Raw genomic sequence first — 19,503 nt, forward strand, 5'->3', positions numbered from 1 at the left:
TATAACGGGTTGTGGTGTGTGTTAGTGTGGGGTCACAGCATAAGGTTATTTATTATTAATTAAGTGAAGTGATATTGTGGAAAGAAAGACCGTGACGACCCGGATCCCCGACCCCGGATCTGGGGGTGTTACAGAAATGGTATCAGAGCTAAGCGTTATAAACCTCAGAGAGGATGCGACGATATAATAACAAACTCACAAAGATAATAAGAACTCTTGCCAAGTTCATGGTCGGACTACTTAAAGTAGTGCTGACAGTTAAAACCCTTACTGGAATCCTTATAAGTATCATGATAGTAACTTAGCTCGTTTAATGTGTAGGCGCCTGAGATAGAGGACCTTGAGATGTTCGAGCGTGAACATGATGAGGCACTGCTAGATGTTGAGGATCAGGAGGAGCCTGAGATGGAGGAGGATGAGGAGGACCCCTCAGAGGAGTCAGAGATGGAGGTCATTGCTATTTCAGATGAGGAGGACCCCTCAGAGGAGTCAGAGACAGAGGTTATTGCTATTCCAGATGAGGAGGACCCGGATGAGGTCCCAGTAGCTGAGGAGCGTGTTGGACCTATGGTAGTGTATGCTGGTACCCCATTACCCACACTTCCGGTGGTCAGAGCCCCTACCCCTCCACCACTATCCTGGATTCCCGATGATGACAGCTCAGAGACCCATACTTCCGAGCCTAGGCAGACCGAAGAGGCACCTTCAGCGGCTCCGGATTCACCACCTCTTGACCCTGCCCACAGGCAGTCTTCGTTAGCTCATGGATATGTTCAGGATGTTCTGAGGACCCGAGTGGCTGTTGCCGAGGGCCGACTGGATGAGGCCAGGAGGGAGTTGGATGCAGAGAGGGCGGGTAGGCGTACCCGAGCTTATGAGACTAGGGCTTCTATCCTCCGATCCTTGAGGAGGGAGCTTACGGGGATAGAGCTCACATCCCGAGCGAGGCTCAGATCGCTCCAGGGGGACAGGCATGGTAGGATCTCCAGGCGGCAGGCCGACTATATCTTCCGTCGTGCGATGGAAAGGGTATGGGAGCTGACCCGCTCCGGTGTGTGATTCAGGATTGATGATGGAATAGTCTAGTTGTCTAGTTAGCCGAGGCCTTAGTAAGAGCCAATTTTCCGGGATAGTTGACTTGTATATAGCATCCTTTTTTCTGACTAGACAGATAGACTCTTGTGTATCACTTTTGGGATAGATGACTGTAGCACTGTTGTACTTTTGACCAGATCAAACTATGTATTTCTCGTATTATGTATATATTTGTTTCCTTTGGTTCAGTTCATTAGTGACGGGATCACTGTTTTTATCATTATTATTACTGCACTTCGTATTAGAACTTTCTTAAAATAATAGAATTGCAATATACGTTCTCCCCATTATAAGAGTTGTGCAAGGCACAATGTTGTATATGATTGTGACCTAACGTTGAATTTCCCAATAATTTTTTTTATTATCAGAATCATGCCGCCAAGAAAGAATGGAACTAGGGCGAACCCTGGATCTGAGGACCAGGGAAGCCATAACCAGGATGATAGGAACCAGGAACACCGTGAAGAGGAAGATGAGGATTATGTGGAACAGGATGACTCCCTGTATGAAGAGGAAGAGGAAACATATGATGTTGAGGGATTTGAGATAGAGGCTGAAGAAGGAGAAACCGAGGTTGAGCAACCAGTACCAAACCCAGGCATGGATCCCATGGGCCAGTTCATGCAACTCCTAAGGCAGAATTTGGAACGTCAACCCAACCCACCCCCTCAAGGAAATAACAATACTGTGGCAAACTCTTTCAGGGCTTTTAAGTAACTTAAGCCCCCTGAGTTCCACGGATCAGCCGACCCAGTTGAGGCAAGGGCATGGTTAAAGGAAATGGAGAAATCCTTTGAGATCTTGAGTACCGATGAGGCACAGAAAACTGTATTTGCTACCTACCTTCTGAAAGGAGAAGCTAACTACTGGTGGGAGGCCAAGAAAAACATGGAGGCAGATGCTATTATAACCTGGGAGAGATTTAGTCAGTTGTTTCTGGGAAAGTATTTCCCGAGGTTTATGGAAAACCAGATGGAGCTCAAGTTCTTGGAGCTAAAGCAGAATAACTTGTCTGTAGCAGAGTACGAAGCGAAATTTACTGAGTTATCAAGGTTTGTGCCGGAGTTTGTGAGCACCGAGGAAAAGAAAGCTAGGAGGTTTCAGCAGGGACTGAAACCGTGGATTCAGAATAGGGTGGCAATCCTTGAGCTTACGGACTATGCCACTCTGGTGCAAAAGGCAACGATTGTAGAAGTCGGAAGTGAACAGATGCAGAAGGAAAGAGAGAATAAAGGAATAAAGAGGAAAAGTATGAGCATGGGTGGAGGTTCCGCAGGAAGGAGCTTCCCAACTAGATTTAATCGAGGAGCAGTGTCCCTACCAGGAAGGAACACTGGGTTTAAGCGGCCAATGAGTGTGAGTGTGAGCCAGGGCGGCCAGAAATCAAGAATGTCCTATTTCAACCAGTCTCGACCCCCATTGTCAGCCTGTAACATATGTGGAAGGAATCACACTGGGGAGTGTAAAGGAAAGCCAGTAACCTGCTTTAAGTGCGGTCGGGAAGGCCACTATTCAACTATGTGCCCATCATCAACCTCTGCCGTCATTCCAACCACCACTTGTCATCAGTGTGGACGCCCAGGTCATTGGAAGAGGGAATGCCCAATGAACAAACCAGCAGCTTCGGGAGCAAGCAGGGCTGCTTCTAATAAGCCACCTACTGCGAGGACTTTCAACATGACAGTCCAGGATGCTATAAAAGATTCAGATGTGATAGCAGGTACCCTTTCTCTAAATTCAGTCAGTGCAAATGTTTTATTTGATTCGGGAGCAACTAAATCTTTTATATCAAAGGACTTTGCGCGTAAGTTAAGACTTAAGGCTGAACCCTTGATAGAACCCTTGCAAGTAGAAATAGCCAATCATGAAATTATTCCTGTTAACCAGATTCACCCCGCCTGTGAGATAGGCATAGGGGAGCAATCCTTTAGTGTTGATCTGATGCCTTTTAAATTAGGGGAGTTTGATGTAATTTTGGGAATGGACTGGCTATCTAGCAATGATGCTCAGATAGACTGTAAAGGGAAGAAAGTTAAGCTAAATGTCCCAGGGAAGAAAGAAGTTATATTTAGAGGAAAGAGGCAGACGCAGAAATTTTTGACCATGGCCCAGGCTAAAAGGATGCTACGAAAAGGAAATGAGGCCTACCTAGCCTATATGGTGGACACGCAGAAGGAGGTGCCCAACTTACAAGATATTCCAGTAGTCAACAAATTTGAAGATGTATTCCCACAAGACCTTCCGGGATTACCACCCGATAGAGTGATTGAATTTGCTATTGAGTTGGCCCCAGGGACGGCGCCAGTTTCAAAAGCACCTTACCGGTTAGCCCCGTTAGAAATGAAGGAATTAGCTATCCAATTGCAGGAACTCTTGGATAAGGGTATGATAAGACCCAGTGTGTCTCCATGGGGAGCACCAGTTTTATTTGTTAAGAAGAAAGATGGGAGCATGAGGCTGTGCATAGACTATCGAGAGTTGAACAAGCTAACCATAAAGAACAGGTACCCATTACCTAGAATAGACGATCTGTTCGACCAGCTAAAGGATGCTATTTATTTTTCCAAGATCGACCTGAGAACTGGATATCACCAACTAAAGATTAAACCCGAAGATATTTCCAAGACAGCGTTCTGTACCAGGTATGGGCATTATGAGTTCTTGGTAATGTCCTTTGGATTAACCAACGCCCCAGCGGCTTTCATGGATTTAATGAATAAAGTATTTAAGAAGTACTTGGACAAATGTGTGATAGTTTTTATCGATGATATTTTGATCTACTCAAGAACTGAGACAGAACATGCAGAGCATTTGAGGATAGCTCTAGGAATACTTAGAGAGGAACAGTTATATGCCAAATTCTCGAAGTGTGAATTCTGGCAGATTGAAGTACAGTTTTTAGGACATGTGATCAATAAAGAAGGAGTATTGGTCGACCCCTCCAAGATAGAGGCGGTCTCAAATTGGGAAAGGCCAACCACACCCACAGAGGTAAGGAGTTTTATAGGATTGGTCGGCTACTATCGTAGATTTGTACAGGACTTTGCGAAGATCGCAGCCCCTTTGACACGACTTACTCGTAAGACATAGAAGTTTGAATGGATGGAGAAATGCGAGAACAGTTTTCAGGAATTAAAGAAAAGGTTGATAACGGCTCCAGTATTGGCATTGCCGGACGGAAAAGGAGATTTTGTGATATATAGTGACGTGTCGCACAAAGGATTATGATGTGTGCTTATGCAGCACGGTAAAGTGATTGCGTATGCGTCGAGGCAATTGAAGGAATACGAGGTTAGATATCCTACTCATGACCTTGAGCTCGCGGCAATAATATTTGCCTTAAAAATTTGGAGGCACTACTTGTATGGAGAGAAGTGCGAGATTTTCACAGACCATAAGAGCCTCAAGTACATATTTACGCAGAAAGAGCTCAATATGCGTCAGAGGAGATGGTTAGAACTAATCAAGGACTATGATTGTGAGATTATTTATCATCCAGGGAAAGCCAATGTGGTGGCTGATGCCCTTAGTCTAAAGGAAAGACTCAGAATGATAACGACTTCGGAAGAATTGATAAGGGATTTTGAGAAAATGGAAATAGAAGTAAAGGTAACCGGAACCGGAACTGAAAAGCTTTTTGAGTTCTCAATGCAGCCAGAGTTATTGGAAAAGATCAGATTGTGCCAGGAGAAAATAATGAATAAAGGTAGAGAGTCAATGACTGGAGAGGAGATCCATACTGAGAAAGATGATAAAGGGATAATGAGGTACTCCTACCGGATTTGGGTTCCGAATGTTCAAGAGCTTAAAGATGAGATATTGGATGAAAGCCATAGTTCAAGGTATTCCATTCACCCGGGAAGTACCAAGATGTATAGGGATTTGAAGGAATATTACTGGTGGCCCAACATGAAGAGGGACGTAGCAGAATAGGTAAACAAATGTTTGACTTGCCAAAGGGTAAAGGCAGAGCACCAGAGACCCAGTGGACTCTTACGACCCCTGGAGATTCCCGAATGGAAATGGGAACAGATAGCGATGGATTTTGTTGTAGGCTTGCCAAGGACGAAGGCCAATCATGACGCCATATGGGTAATTATAGACCGACTGACAAAGTCAGCTCATTTCATTCCTATTAATGAGAGATACACAGTCGATAGACTGGTGGACATTTACCTTAAGGAAATAGTGACGCGACATGGAGTCCCAGCGTCCATTGTCTCAGACCGAGACCCCAGGTTCAACTCCAGATTTTGGAGGAGCTTTCAGGAATGTGCGGGGACCAAGTTAAATATGAGTACCGCGTACCATCCCCAGACGGATGGGCAGAGTGAAAGGACCATCCAGACACTAGAGGATATGTTGAGAGTCTGTGCAATAGACTTTAAAGGGAGTTGGGATGATCACTTACCGTTGATCGAGTTTTCTTATAACAATAGCTTTCATGCTAGCATCGGAATGCCGCCTTATGAGGCCCTGTACGGAAGAAGGTGTCGATCTCCCTTATACTGGGATGAAGTAGGAGAGCGGAAGATGCTCGGACCCGAAGTGGTCCAAAGGACCAAAGATATAGTGGATCTTATCAGAGGGCGACTTGTAGCAGCCCAAGACAGACAGAAGAAATATGCAGACCTAGCCCGAAAGGACAAGGAATATGAAGTAGGGGACTTAGTACTGCTAAAGGTATCCCCTTGGAAGGGATTAATGAGGTTCGGAAGGAAAGGAAAACTAAGCCCAAGATACATTGGACCTTTTGAGATATTAAGACGGATTGGAAAATTAGCCTATGAGCTAGCCTTACCCCCTAATTTGCAACAAGTTCATAATGTGTTCCATGTGTCAATGCTAAGGAAGTATCATCGGGATGCCAGACACATAGTGGAGTACGAGCAGGTGGATATGCAGCCAGATCTAACTTACGTGGAGAAGCCAGTAAGGATTATAGATAAGAAGGAGCAGGTGCTTCGGAACAAAGTGATCAAGCTAGTCAGAGTACTATGGCAAAATCATAATGTGGAAGAATCAACTTGGGAACTAGAGAGCACAATGCTAGAAAAGTACCCCCATTTGTTTTCTGTTTGATTCCGGGATGGAATCCTTTTAAGGAGGGGAGACTGTAATAACCCCCAAAATTTTCAACTTTTTGTAACCCTTGTGAATAGTGTTTTAGCTGAATGAGAAAACTTTTCATGCCACACTATGTAGGGGTTCTGTTATGGATATTCTGAGATTTTATTAGTACTCTATACGGTATATGAGTGTATGTAAAGATCGTCAGAATCCAATTCCGAACACTTTGGTTTTTCGCGGAAATCCACTAGATACGGAGAGAATTGAGTATAGGGTAACAGGATAAAAAGGATTTAAATTAAAGGATTATAATAGAGGATCATAAAAAGGAATATAATGTATTGAGAAAGGTTAAGGGAACCTAAGTAATAAGATCCCAGGTATGATCCTTCAAACGATAAACGAGAACGAAAGTTAAGCGAACCGTATAATAGATCAGCGGTCATTAGGCAAACAATTAGGAAGTTAATCAAAGGGATTAGAGTGAGTGATGTCACCCAACCAATGAGAGGAGAACAAAGAGGGAAGGATGACATCACAACATGACATAGGCATGACATGGGAAGGAAGGAGATGTGGTGGCTTTTTAACCACACAAAATCAAGGGCAAATAGGTAATTGACTAAATCAAACACAAAAACAAATCAACCAAGCCAAGCAAATTCATTCCTCATCAAAATAAAAAAGAAACCAAGGCATTGTTCTTGAGATCTCTCGGCTTTTTACTATTGCAAAAGGCAAGAAAATTCAAAATCAAAGATCCAAGCTTCCTAAATTGGTGAGTTAATTCCCTAATCATCTTCATGCTTAGTTAGGGCTATATCATGAGTTTAAGCTATCAATTCCTTCTCAATCTTCTTCATTTAATCAAAGAAGAAGACAATGAATAGTTTTTTCAAGTTTTTAACTTGAAATTTTCTTGTTTTCCTTGAAGATCCAAGCATTCCTAAGACTTCTCAAAGCTTCTTAAGGCTTCCTAGCTACTCCCACCACTTCAAGGAAGGTATATCATCTCCAAACCCTAGATTCCTATGTATTATAAGATGATTTTGATTAGTAGGGTGATATTATAGCTTGATGTTGGTGATTTAGAGTTTGGGATTGAAATGGTATTGAAATGGAATGGTAAATGTTGTTGTTTTGATTAAAAGAACTTAAGTATGGTTAAAGTTAAGCTTAGGCATAAGTATGAATGTTAAAATTGAATTGGTTGGGGTTGTTATGATGTGATAAGGATGGAGGTGGGTTGTATGTTGGATTTGAGGTTGAATTGGGTTGGTTTTGAATGGTTTAAAATTGGGAAATCGCGTAAACATAGCCGTCGTAACGTCCGATTTTCTTTAGACTGTTTTTGTGCATAACATTAGGACCCGAGAACCCCCTGTTAGATTATGACCATTGCCATGTTTAGATAGCTCATGTTACGAGCTTCGTTTTGATATGTAGTTCGTTCGATTCCGATGCACGGTTTAGGAGAAACGACCGTTTCATGTAACGGCGTTTCGCGAACGAAACTTTTCCCCTCGCCTTACTTTGAAACATAGGTTAAAGACCAAAAGGGGTTAATTAATGTATGAAACATTTATGGTAAGTGTGTTAGGCAGTTGGTAAGACACTCGCGAAGGAATCGCCTTAAAACTCGTAAAGGTTAAATTATTAAAAATGGTGGAGCCGAGGGTACCCGAGTGACTTAAGCGAGTCAGTAAGCGCAAAACAAGCGTTAGAGTCTAAGTTAGTTAAAGTATAGATTTACAAGTGACTTTGGTTTAATTCCAACTTACTTGTTGTTTATAGGTTACCAGACTCGTCCCGAGCCTTTTATCACCCCAAGTCGCTCAGGCAAGTTTTCTAACCGTTATAACTGTTGTTGTGATGTATATATGTATTGGATTATCTTGCGATAGATGCATGTTGGTTAATTAACAAATATTGCAATATATTGAAGCATGCTGCTATGGTATATATATATGCATGCCTGTTTCGTATTCTTTTCATATATATCTGTTGATTCAGTTGATAATACCTATGCTAGAGGATAGCGGTAATTTGCATATACCCTTAGTATAGGGACCCAAAGGTGAAAATATTTTGTAAAACCGGGAGTCGAGGATCCCGAGTAGATTTTGTATATATGGATATAAATATATATATATATATACTTATATATATATATATGGTCATAGTTTTCAAAACTATTAATCGAATAAGGTTTATTCGATAACTTTAACTTTATTTTATTATTAAATATTATTTCGAATATTATTCGAGGGCTTATGACTCTTTTATATTATTTATTGAATATTATTTGAATATTCATTCGAGGGCTTATGACTCTTTTATATTATTTATTGAATATTATTTGAATATTCATTCGAGGGCTTGTGACTTAGTTTATATTATTTAATGAATATTATTTGAATATTCATTTGAGGATCTATGACTCCGATTATTTGCGGAGATATATTCTTTATTTTATTAAAGAATAAGGTGTCAATAATCAAACTTATTTTCGATTATTCAAATAAAGATAGTACGTTCATATAAGTATATCTTTGGTTATTTAATATTCGTTTCAAGTATAAGTTTTAATACTTCTACTTCAATTATTTTTATAAAGATTATTCTGTATGGGAATATTATTTAAATAATAATATTCAGACATTTTCTAAATATTCTGGGGACTGATTTACTTCATTAAATCAGCTTTACTCCAAACACTCTTTAAAGTGTTTTCGAGTCTTCAAAATGATTTTTAAAAGTTAGAGCGGATCCCAAAACTCATTTTTATATTTAAGATCTTCCTTTTTAAGGGGATTTAAATACTCGCTCAAAACCTGAGGGATCCGGCTCTGTGGTGTATTTTATATTCGCAACACGGTTGCAGTTTTGGTAAATGAATTGATTACTTACCCAACGTTCGGGAAGTAAGTCCATCTATTGAGTCGGCATAAGCAACATGGGCTCAGTGGGCGTCCATGATAGTGTAAGTGGCTCAGTGGGAGTCCATCAAATGCATAAGTGGCTGAGTGGCAGTCCAGCATAAGGTCCTATTACGACCAGGGTGATGACCAGTGGGGAATTCGTCCATCTACTAGTAGAAAAGGTTATTTATGGGTATCTTTGCCTGATCAGCAAGATATCTGGTTTATGCCAAATTCTTTTCCTTTCCAAATTTATTGGATATTGCAATTCTGTTCATACTTTATATGACAGAGGTTTTCAGGAAATTATATAAAGAAGATGTATATGTGGATATATATATATATATATCAGAACTTAATGAAGTATATCATAACTTTATTTCCTTTAATAATATTTCAAAGATTTAATCTATTCAAATCTTGTCTTGTAGTCTCATCTATGTGATGAACTGTTGAAAGCTCATTATACTTTGAACAGTGGTAGTTCAAGCAGCTTTTTAAATGATATAAGTATAGTGAAGTATTTGGTAACTTCATCCCTTGTTTTTACTTATATCTAGTAAGTAATTATCTTACGCATGATAAAAGATTCTAGTAAGTATCCATTTAGATACTTATATTATTGTTATCACTATATATTATCTTGCGAGCTGTAAGGCTCACTCTTGCTTTATTTCTTCATCACACAACAACAGTTAGGAAAGATGGCCAGACTCCAGCAGACCCAGCGCAAGCACGTGGGAAGCATCCCGCATCTTCCCGATGATGTTGTAGCTGCTATAGCTGCAGAGGTAGATCTATTGTAGATCAGACCATCTACTTTTGAGAATCAATTATGTATAATTATAACTTGTGGCAGATAATGGCAATTAACTGTAAATTATCAAGTAATCATTTTGGGTTGTAATAACTTTTAAATTGTGGATTCAAAGACTTGTACTTATTTCAATTTCATCTCTGAGACTATAACGGGTTGTGGTGTGTGTTAGTGTGGGGTCATAGCATAAGGTTATTTATTATTAATTAAGTGAAGTGATATTGTGGAAAGAAAGACCGTGACGACCCGGACGGATCTGGGGGGGTGTTACATGTCTTGATCATAAATAACAAAGCCACGCATGGCCAATAAGAACTCTAAGGTGAAGAAATGTCCTCTGCATCCATATCATCCCCTCCTCTCTCACTCGACGTCTCAATAGTGCCGGTCTCGGAAGAAGAAGAGCTAAGGTCCGCTGCAGCAGGTCTGGAAGATGACTCCGGAGAGGGAAGGAGATGATCCTAAGGAATATCATCCGAGACAACCACACGGGTACGAAACCTCTTTAGTAAGGTCTCATCATCAGGGAACACGTAGTCCGTTGGGTTAATGTCGGGACAAGCGTCGTTCACGATCCTGAGGGCCGAGTCCCAGCCAGTCCTGAAAAACCCAGGGAACACCGTGTTATCCCTAACCCTCATAGATTGAGCAAACTCATCCGTGTCCAAGTATGCAATAATGATTTTGTCCTTCTCAGCCTTCAGAGTAACTAATTCAGCGTTAGCCTCCCCTAGCTCTTCCTCCTTGCGCTTCATCTTCATCTCCAGCGCAACATATTTCCTTTGTTGCCTCTTGAGGGCATTATCCGCCTTGTCCGAAGCCTTCTTCCAGGATTCGGCTTGTCTAATAAATGCCTGAAAGTAGGCATTGGCCTGAAAGGAAAATAAAAATAGAAGGATGTAAGGCAAGGGAATAAATAACACTACCATAGGAATAAAGAAAGTAAAGAAAAGGAAATATATATCGAAGCAATAGACTGAGCCGACATAAGCTTAACCCGCTCCAAGTCCGAGCCTGCCACCACGTCGGTAAAGTCCTTAGGGGTTACGGAATGGTAAGACTAGTCCCAAGCATGCTTCGTGGAACCAACCACAGTATCTCTACAATGAAAACCCTAGAGAGATTGAAATGAACCTGTAGGTGTGTGAGCAGGAACGACTGGGGCTTCAGTGCCCGCAGAAGAGGCCTCCACCATAGGCTCTTTATGCTTCTTCAAGAAACTAGGCTCCGTAGCCTTACCCCGGGGATCCAACCCTGCGAGACGAGCCTTTTTCATCCTTGTCGTTTCCTCGACTACATGCAAGTTCTCGTTATTGATCTCCTTAGCCACAGAAAAGAAAAACAATAAACAAAGATAAGTGCACTACTAGAAATTTGTCGATAGACATCGCTTATTAGCCGATGTCTATTTAAAATCCAAGCGATGTCTTTGCATGCGATGAGAAAGGTAGGTGCATTACACATCGCTTATTAGCCGATGTCTATACACAGTTTAGACATCGTTTTTCTTAACAATGTGATGTATTTTTCTTCAATGTATACCTTCACTATGGTTTCAGTTATTCATTCATATGTCATGTATATCATTTTAAACTTATCACATATAAAGCAATATGATACATTAACATCGAAAAACTTGTTAAACAGATGTGTAACTTAACATATTACATCAGTCTTTTATCAGAAGCGATGTTGTACCTTTCTTTTTTTAATGGAACCGATGTCTTTGTGTGTGTTTAACATCAGTTCTTTCAAAATGTGATATCTATTATATTGTTTTACATCAGTCATTTCTTGTGAGCTGATATATGTGCCTGCTTATGACATCAGTTTATTGAATGAAATGTCTTATTTGACTACATTTTACATCAGTTATTTTGTTCATGAAGTGATGTTTGTTTATTTTTTTTATTCATGAATCCCCTCTTTCAATCAAATGCCCAAAACCCAAACAAGAGTCATCCAAAAACATACCAACTGCCATTTTACCATTCCAAAACTAACCAAACCAAAACAAACGCAAAAACAAACATACATTCATTGATTTACCATAGATTATACCAATTACGTACATATATCCACCACCAACCAAACTTCATAATCCAAACAAACTACATAACTGCAATAGCAAGTACTAGACATCCACCATCGATCATTTACATAGTTCATCCTAAATAAAAATTTACCAACTAAAGTTCCCCCATTATATTTATCAACAAAAACCACTAGTAGCTCTTACAAATTCTTACAAATTCAGTCTACACAAAGGAGCTGCAAATTAGGCCTTTTTATAAGAAGGACTCGATATGGCTAAGAATCTCACATCAAACCTCGTCCAGCTCAGCCTTGGCAACAGTCACCTTTCGATTCTTTATCGACCACTGAAAAGTGTAACACACAGAAATTAGTAACAATGAATTCTACCACAAATTATATGTACACCAGTTATATCAAGAATGAATTAAGCAAAAAAATATACCTTTTTGACAAATGTCATTTCATTATCCATGGCAATTTCTTTCATATACCACATAACAACATAGCTGCATTCAGTTCCTCCGGGCTGTTTGGGGCATCCCTATTTAATCCAAAAAACTCAGACCAATTAATAAGTAAATTAATGCCCCTATCTAACCGAAAAAACTCTGACTAATAAGTAAATTAATGCCCCTAGTTCTTACGGTAATATATCTGATAGTCGGTGCTTTATTTCCCCTTCCGGCCTGAACATTGAACGCAATCACAGCCCTGTCATCTTAGCAGTATCAATAACACAAATTGATTGATATCTCAATAATTAAAATAATCACTCGAAATTAAATACAAATACCTTGATATTGCTTTTTCCAACTCGGGATAGGTAGTTGAACGAGGCAGAGGATTGAGTATGAAAACCTCGCCCGCCCAAATCACAACCAATATCCGATGGCAGCTATTTTTTATAAATATTTATAATAAACAGAATTAATATCAGAATCATATCATTTTGAATTTCATGCTTATAAATAAATAAATAAAGCGATTTATAATAAATCTGGAGACATTTTTTATGTACTTACTTGCTATTATGTGGAATAAAAAAGAGACGATCAGGATTACCCTCTTTAAATTGACTAACCAAATTATCTTCAAAATTGTTGTTCAAGGTAAAAGAGACTCCGGGATCACAGAAAGCAAATTGCTCCAAATTTTCAATTTCATAAACCATGCAATGCAAGTATCTGCATTGCAAATAAAATGAAATTATAAAAAAACAAGAATATAAATGCAAAAATTATCAACAAGAAGACAAGACAATAATTAAAAAATTTATAATACTCACGCCATGTATGCAAAAATTGCTGCTTGGCCAATCATTTTAAACTCAAGCAAAGCAATTATGTTTTCATGCAAAATGAAAATTCTTTTCTCAACACCAAACACCTCCGCATCGCACGGGATTTGAATGGAGTTTCCAGTGGACTTCATGAATGTCGTTGCATGTTTATACAACAACCGAAAGCGCTTCGGAACATTTTTATTGATTTCTATATTCTCAAATAAGGACTGAACCTTATGCAAATAAGTTAAAGGATCATTCCCTTTCCTTTTACTTTTCTGAAAATATTATCAAATTTATTAAAACAAATATAGAGTTAATATAATAGTGTGAGATCCAATAAAACATACATGTAAAAATATATACCGCGGTAGCAGGCACATCTGGGAATATGATTAAGTCGCGGGGCCATGAGACGTAGGAGCCAAAAGCCTGCTCTACTGTTTCAATCTCACCGACTACCAGAATAGGAATCTTGGCTTGTCCTTGGATTGGCCCATCCACTGAGACACGAGCACAACCAGGCTGCATTGGCAATCCGTGAATAGATTTGTTCATGTCATCATCGTCAAACAACAAGCCAAATGCCACCTTATTTTCTATTGTGCCCACAGCCAACTCACATTTTAGTGGACAGCCTACACACATATATATTTAACGAGTAACTATGACGAATGCTTGAATAATGTCGAGCTAAATTAAATAAATGTGCTTGTTATTTTACCTTGTTCTCTAGTGGAAAAGGATCCATTTGATCATCAACTATTTGAGCATCACAACTTGCTTTATCCGAAACCAGAGGAGATGAAATATTTGCTTTACTGAGTAAGCCCTTCAGTTCAGCCAATTCCTGCCTTGTCTTCTCCATTTCCTTCGCCATCTCTTGCTTGGCCATCTCCAACTCTGCATCCCTCTCACAATCCCGGGCCAACAGCTCAGCTTTGGTTATTCTACTTTTTTTTTCATTTGGTAAATTAAAGAAAATTGATGGGCTAACAAAGCCTCCAACTCCTCGAACCCTCCCCGAGTGTTCAGGAGTTTGCAAGGTCGTAGTTAACACATCTTGACTCCCAGAAGGAATGAATTCCCCCTTACTTTGCAGCTCCAGTAAATTCTCCTGTCATGAGAATGTTAACATATAAATCAGAACTGAATGAACCTCCTCATAAAAATATTAAAATTAGAACTGAATTGAATTGAATTAAAAAAATTAACGTTGCTTGTTAAATACTCACAATTCTTTTCCCTATTTCAGCTAGCTCTAGATTAACCTCCTCATCATCAAGTTTTCCCTTACGAGCCTTGTGCCACATAAGAGCCCGATCAAGTTCTTCATCGAGAGCCAAGGTTCCTTTCTTTTGCTGATTAAAATCAAAAAATATTAAAACAACAATATATGTAGAATGCAATTATTTAAGTTCAATGCTTAAACAGAGGTTACTTCTTCTTCCAACAATCCAACATAACCCTTTCTAGATGTGCGGTGATGATATTTTCGATTGCTCACCCGCTCCATTTGTTTTTCACTAAGTGACTGCAACAAACATTTTAAATAATATTAACATGCTATTTTTCCTAAAATATTTGTAATACATAAAAATATCAGTTCACAACATAAATAAAACACAGATATAAACACACAATCTCTTTCGCGTATACCTTCCATGTCGAGGTAGTCCTTTCAGCAACAAAATTTTTCCAAGCCTCCTTACCAACAAAAGCATACTTCACTGGAGGCTTTCGTAGTTTCTTCTTTTGTTCAAGATACGACATAACATAATCCCTTGTTAAATTTGCTTTAAAATTTCTCCACTTTGCTCCTGCAGACCTGATCAGCCCCTTCTGAAGTTGCTTGAGGACTTTAAATGTCTCCTGAAACCAATGTTATGCTCTACATGAGTACAAGAAAATGCAAAATTTACAAAGTGCATAAAAAATTGCTTATTTATATACCTTCACATCGATCCATATTCTCTCCTTTAGTTCATCGGGTACCTTTGACCAGTTAGGATAATCAATCGGAATCATCGTCCTAGCCAACATTCCGGTGTAGGACTGTAGACTGTGCCTTGCATTCCCGACTGGAACTCCATGTGCATTGCACGATACCTTTGCTTTCTTGCCCTGCGCCTTCCTCACCACCACTTTGTGCATAGCGGAAACCCCTCGGGCAAATCCATACCTTTTCTTTGTAGTTTCGGAAGTAGTGACTGTTGTTTTCATGTCTTCCATAGAATCCACATTTTCATCTTGAGGTTCTGTTTCCGGCTCCAAGCTTTTACCCACCTCCTCATCTAACTTGTCTTGTACTTTAGATATTTGTTTTTTATTTGCCATTTATCTTTTTCAATCTGAAAATGAAACATATATTTCATTAGTCACAAGCATATATAAATAGTTATAAATAGTCATAACTAAACTAGTGAAGTATGCATACATAAACAGTTATAAACAGTTATAACAGTCAGACACGATGACTATATGCATTCATAAATAGTCATAAACATACGAAATTCAAATAATATCATTAGGTATAAACAATGCTAAACAGTTACAAAAAAGGAGATACATGACTGCAAATAATATTGTCACTTCTTAACCCATGTGCCCTTAATATTTTCTCTAATATTTTTTTCAACATCTTCACCGACATCACATATAGGAATTTGGCAGCAGAATGGGGGATTTTCCATGGTTGTGTCTCCTAAATCATCGTCGTTATACACATCTTGGTAGTCTCGAGTTGTAGAGGTTAATACAACGGACCACTTGGCATCCACCGGATCTTCAATATAATAAACTTGCTTTACTTGATCCATAAACACATATTTATCTCTCTTGTGGCCTTGTCGACTTAGATCGACAAGTGTGAACCCAAGATCATCCACCTTAATTCCCTTGTCAATATCTGCCCAATTATATATAAAATAACGGGGTTTGAATGCATGATAATCTAGCTCCCATATTTCTAAGATAACACCGTAAAATGTCAAGTCACTTTCTACGGGGTTCAAATCTTTAGCGCTAGACACTTGGACAGTTTTAGCAACTAAAGACACTCCACTGTTTTGAACAACCCTCACACCGTCTCGCTCTTTTGTAAAGTATCGGACCCCGTCTACTAGATAAGCTTCGTAAGTCAAAACTGAAAATGATGGTTTTCCGGCTATCCATCTTATTGTCTCTGAAACTCCTCCAGGATTTTCCTCCATTTCACTACTAACCTACACATTTTCATAAACAAAATACTTCTAAATTCCATATTACTACAAAGCAAATAAATTAAGCACAAATGAAACTATAAAATACTAACTTTTTCTAGAAACCAATCGGCAAAAAGGCGATTGTGCTCTCTCAAGAGCCAATGAACACTTTTCTTTTTTCCTTGATGGATTCCCTCTAGATACTCCTTATGCATTCTAACAGAAATTATATAATCGTTAACTAGCCAGTAAATATATAATTTATATATTAATTGAACAGCCAAAAAATTAATAAATTCTTACAAAATATATGGCTGTACTTCAACGTTGTTTAGAAGAACATGTAAATGAGCTTCATCCCGCTCTTTTTCTTCGATTGATTTCATTGTCACAACAGATAATGGACCACTTAACTTGCCTTCATCTTTATGAAGACCAGCAGTGGTGCAAGCTTGCTTGACAAACTCTTGGCAGAATTCTACTGATTCTTCTCCCAGATAGCATTCAGCTATACAGCCTTCGGGGTAATAACGGTTGCGTACGTACTCTTCAACACCTTATTAAACCTCTCAAATGCATACATCCATCTATAAAATATTGGCCCACATAACCGTAATTCCCGAACCAAGTGCACTATGAGATGTATCATTATATCAAAAAATGATGCAGGAAAGATTTTTTCCAACTCACACAAAGTTACAATTACATCTAATTGTAATTTATCTAGTTTCGATACATCTACAACTTTGCTGCACAAAGCATTAAAAAAGAAACACAACCTAATTATGGTGACCCCGACTTTTTTTGGAATTACCGCACGAATTGCAATAGGAAGCAGTTGTTGGAGTAAGATGTGGTAGTCGTGGGACTTCATCACAAACATCTTTAATTCTTCCATGGAAACACAGTTTTTAATGTTCGACGCGTGTCCATAAGGAAGTTTCATGTGCATTAACGATGACAACATTTTCTTTTTTTCTGCCTTGGACAAATTAAAAATCGAAGGGGGTAAGTAGGTTTTTTTTTCTCCTTTTTGTGGAGTTAGATCAGCCTTAACCCCCATGTCAATCATGTCAAGACGAGAAGCTTCACTATCTTTAGACTTAGATTTCATATTTAGTAGTGTGCCGATCAAGCTATCACACACGTTCTTCTCGACGTGCATGACATCTAAACAATGACGGACATGGTGAAACTTCCAATATTCTAATTCAAAAAAAACCAACTTTTTCTTCTATGGACAATCAACCTTCTTTGACTTCCTTACTTCCTTCCCAAACTGAAATTTAATTTTATCTTATTGCAATAAAACCTCTTTTCCAGACAGAGGTTGACGTGCCTGCCCTAATTCTTGTTGTCCATTAAAAGCGGCCTTTTGCTTCCTATATGGATGATTCCTAGCCAAGTAACGCCGATGGCCTTGGTAACACATCTTCCTGCTATGGCTTAAATACTTGGAAACTGTATCATCAGCGCATACTGGACAACACATATAACCTTTATTAACGCATTCAGACAGATTTCCATATGCAGGAAAGTCATTTATTGTCCACAATAAAATTGCTTTTAAACTGAAATATGACTTGGTGTATGCATCATAAACATTTGGTTCACCTTCTTCCCACAACTTCTTTAAATCATCGATTAAAGGCTGTAAATATATGTCAACATCATTGCCAGGCTCATGTGGACCGGAAACTAAAATTGTTAGCATCATAAATTTCCTCTTCATACATAACCACGGAGGAAAATTATAAGTCACTAATACTATTGGCCAACAAGAGTATCTATTGGTTAGACCGTTAGTATGTGGGTTTATAACATCTGCAGACAACGCCAAACGAATATTTCATGCATCACTACCGAAGGCAGGCCACCTATAGTCGATATTTCTCCAAGAAGGAGAGTCGGATGGATGCCGCATCTTTCCGTCTTCTATTCGCTGCTTTGAGTGCTAGGTCATTAGTTCAGATGTAGAAAGAGATTTAAACATCCGTTTGAATCTTGGTATAATTGGAAAATACCACATTACTTTAGCAGGAACATTAATCCTTATTTTACCATCCTTTCCTAACTTCCAGCGAGATAAACGACACTTAGGACACTCGGAAGCATCAATATTTACCCCCCGATACAATATGCAATTGTTTGGACATGAGTGATATTTTATGTTTTCTAGGCCCAAGTCGGATAAGGTTTTCTTGGCTTCATATGCATTAGGTGGCATCACATCGTCCTTAGGAAGGAGAGAGCCAACGGTAGATAGCAAATCGTTAAAGGCACTATCACTAATTCCAAACCTAGCTTTCCAATTGTGCAATTTTAGCATCAACTCCAACTTGGTACATTCACTACCCTCATACAAAGGCTGTTCAGCATCAGCCACAAATCTCCTAAACTGATACAACTCATTATTGTACTCACTCGAATTATATGCAGTATCACAAATATTGACTGTTTCTGATGCAAGGCCAGGGGAAGGTATCGGTGTGTGGGCAGACGTAGGTGCAGGGGCAGGCGTAGATGCAGGGGTCGGAGCATTTTTATTAACTGATGACCTACTTACAGACCCTTGAGTATGCCAAATCCAATCCAGGTACCCCAGACTAAAACCATTTTCATATAAATGTCCCCTGATAATCTTAACTGCAAATTTTTTGAAGTTAGCACATCTTTTACAGGGGCAGGGGATTCTTTTAGGATCACTAGCATTTTCCTCGGCAAATATCAAAAACTCTTCAACCCCGATTTCATAGTCAAGTGTGTCCCTATCTTTGAAAATCCAAGATTTGTCCATGTTATTCTCAAACTACCTGATTGTCAAATAACATATTAATTTACTATATACTATAGTACATTTACTACCTAGTATAATCAATGTAAAATTCCTATATTCACTCATAAACCATGCTATTTACAACGACAAGCCCCAAACACAAATATATTTACAAACAACACAAACAAAAATATATACAAGCACTTGTTATTACATGTAAATCCGTATTTTAACTACACATACAACTACACATGCAACAACTACACATTTCAATTTCACATGCATACATATAACTACAAAAA

The 19,503-nt window shown here is 38.9% G+C and overlaps 1 protein-coding gene across 1 annotated transcript; it reads right to left on the reverse strand.

The window, feature by feature from the left end:
• Positions 1–17,722: 17,722 nt before the first annotated feature.
• LOC141719289 (uncharacterized) lies at positions 17,723–19,222 on the reverse strand. Its single transcript, XM_074521665.1, has 2 exons — positions 18,458–19,222; positions 17,723–18,151 (listed from the first exon to the last, which is right to left on the reverse strand). Exons 1-2 carry the CDS (start codon positions 19,220–19,222, stop codon positions 17,723–17,725), a joined length of 1,194 nt encoding a protein of 397 aa, XP_074377766.1.
• Between the last annotated feature and the right edge of the window lie 281 nt (positions 19,223–19,503).

Source organism: Apium graveolens, chromosome 4 (assembly GCF_009905375.1).
Source record: "Apium graveolens cultivar Ventura chromosome 4, ASM990537v1, whole genome shotgun sequence".
In the NCBI taxonomy this organism is placed as follows: domain Eukaryota; kingdom Viridiplantae; phylum Streptophyta; class Magnoliopsida; order Apiales; family Apiaceae; genus Apium; species Apium graveolens.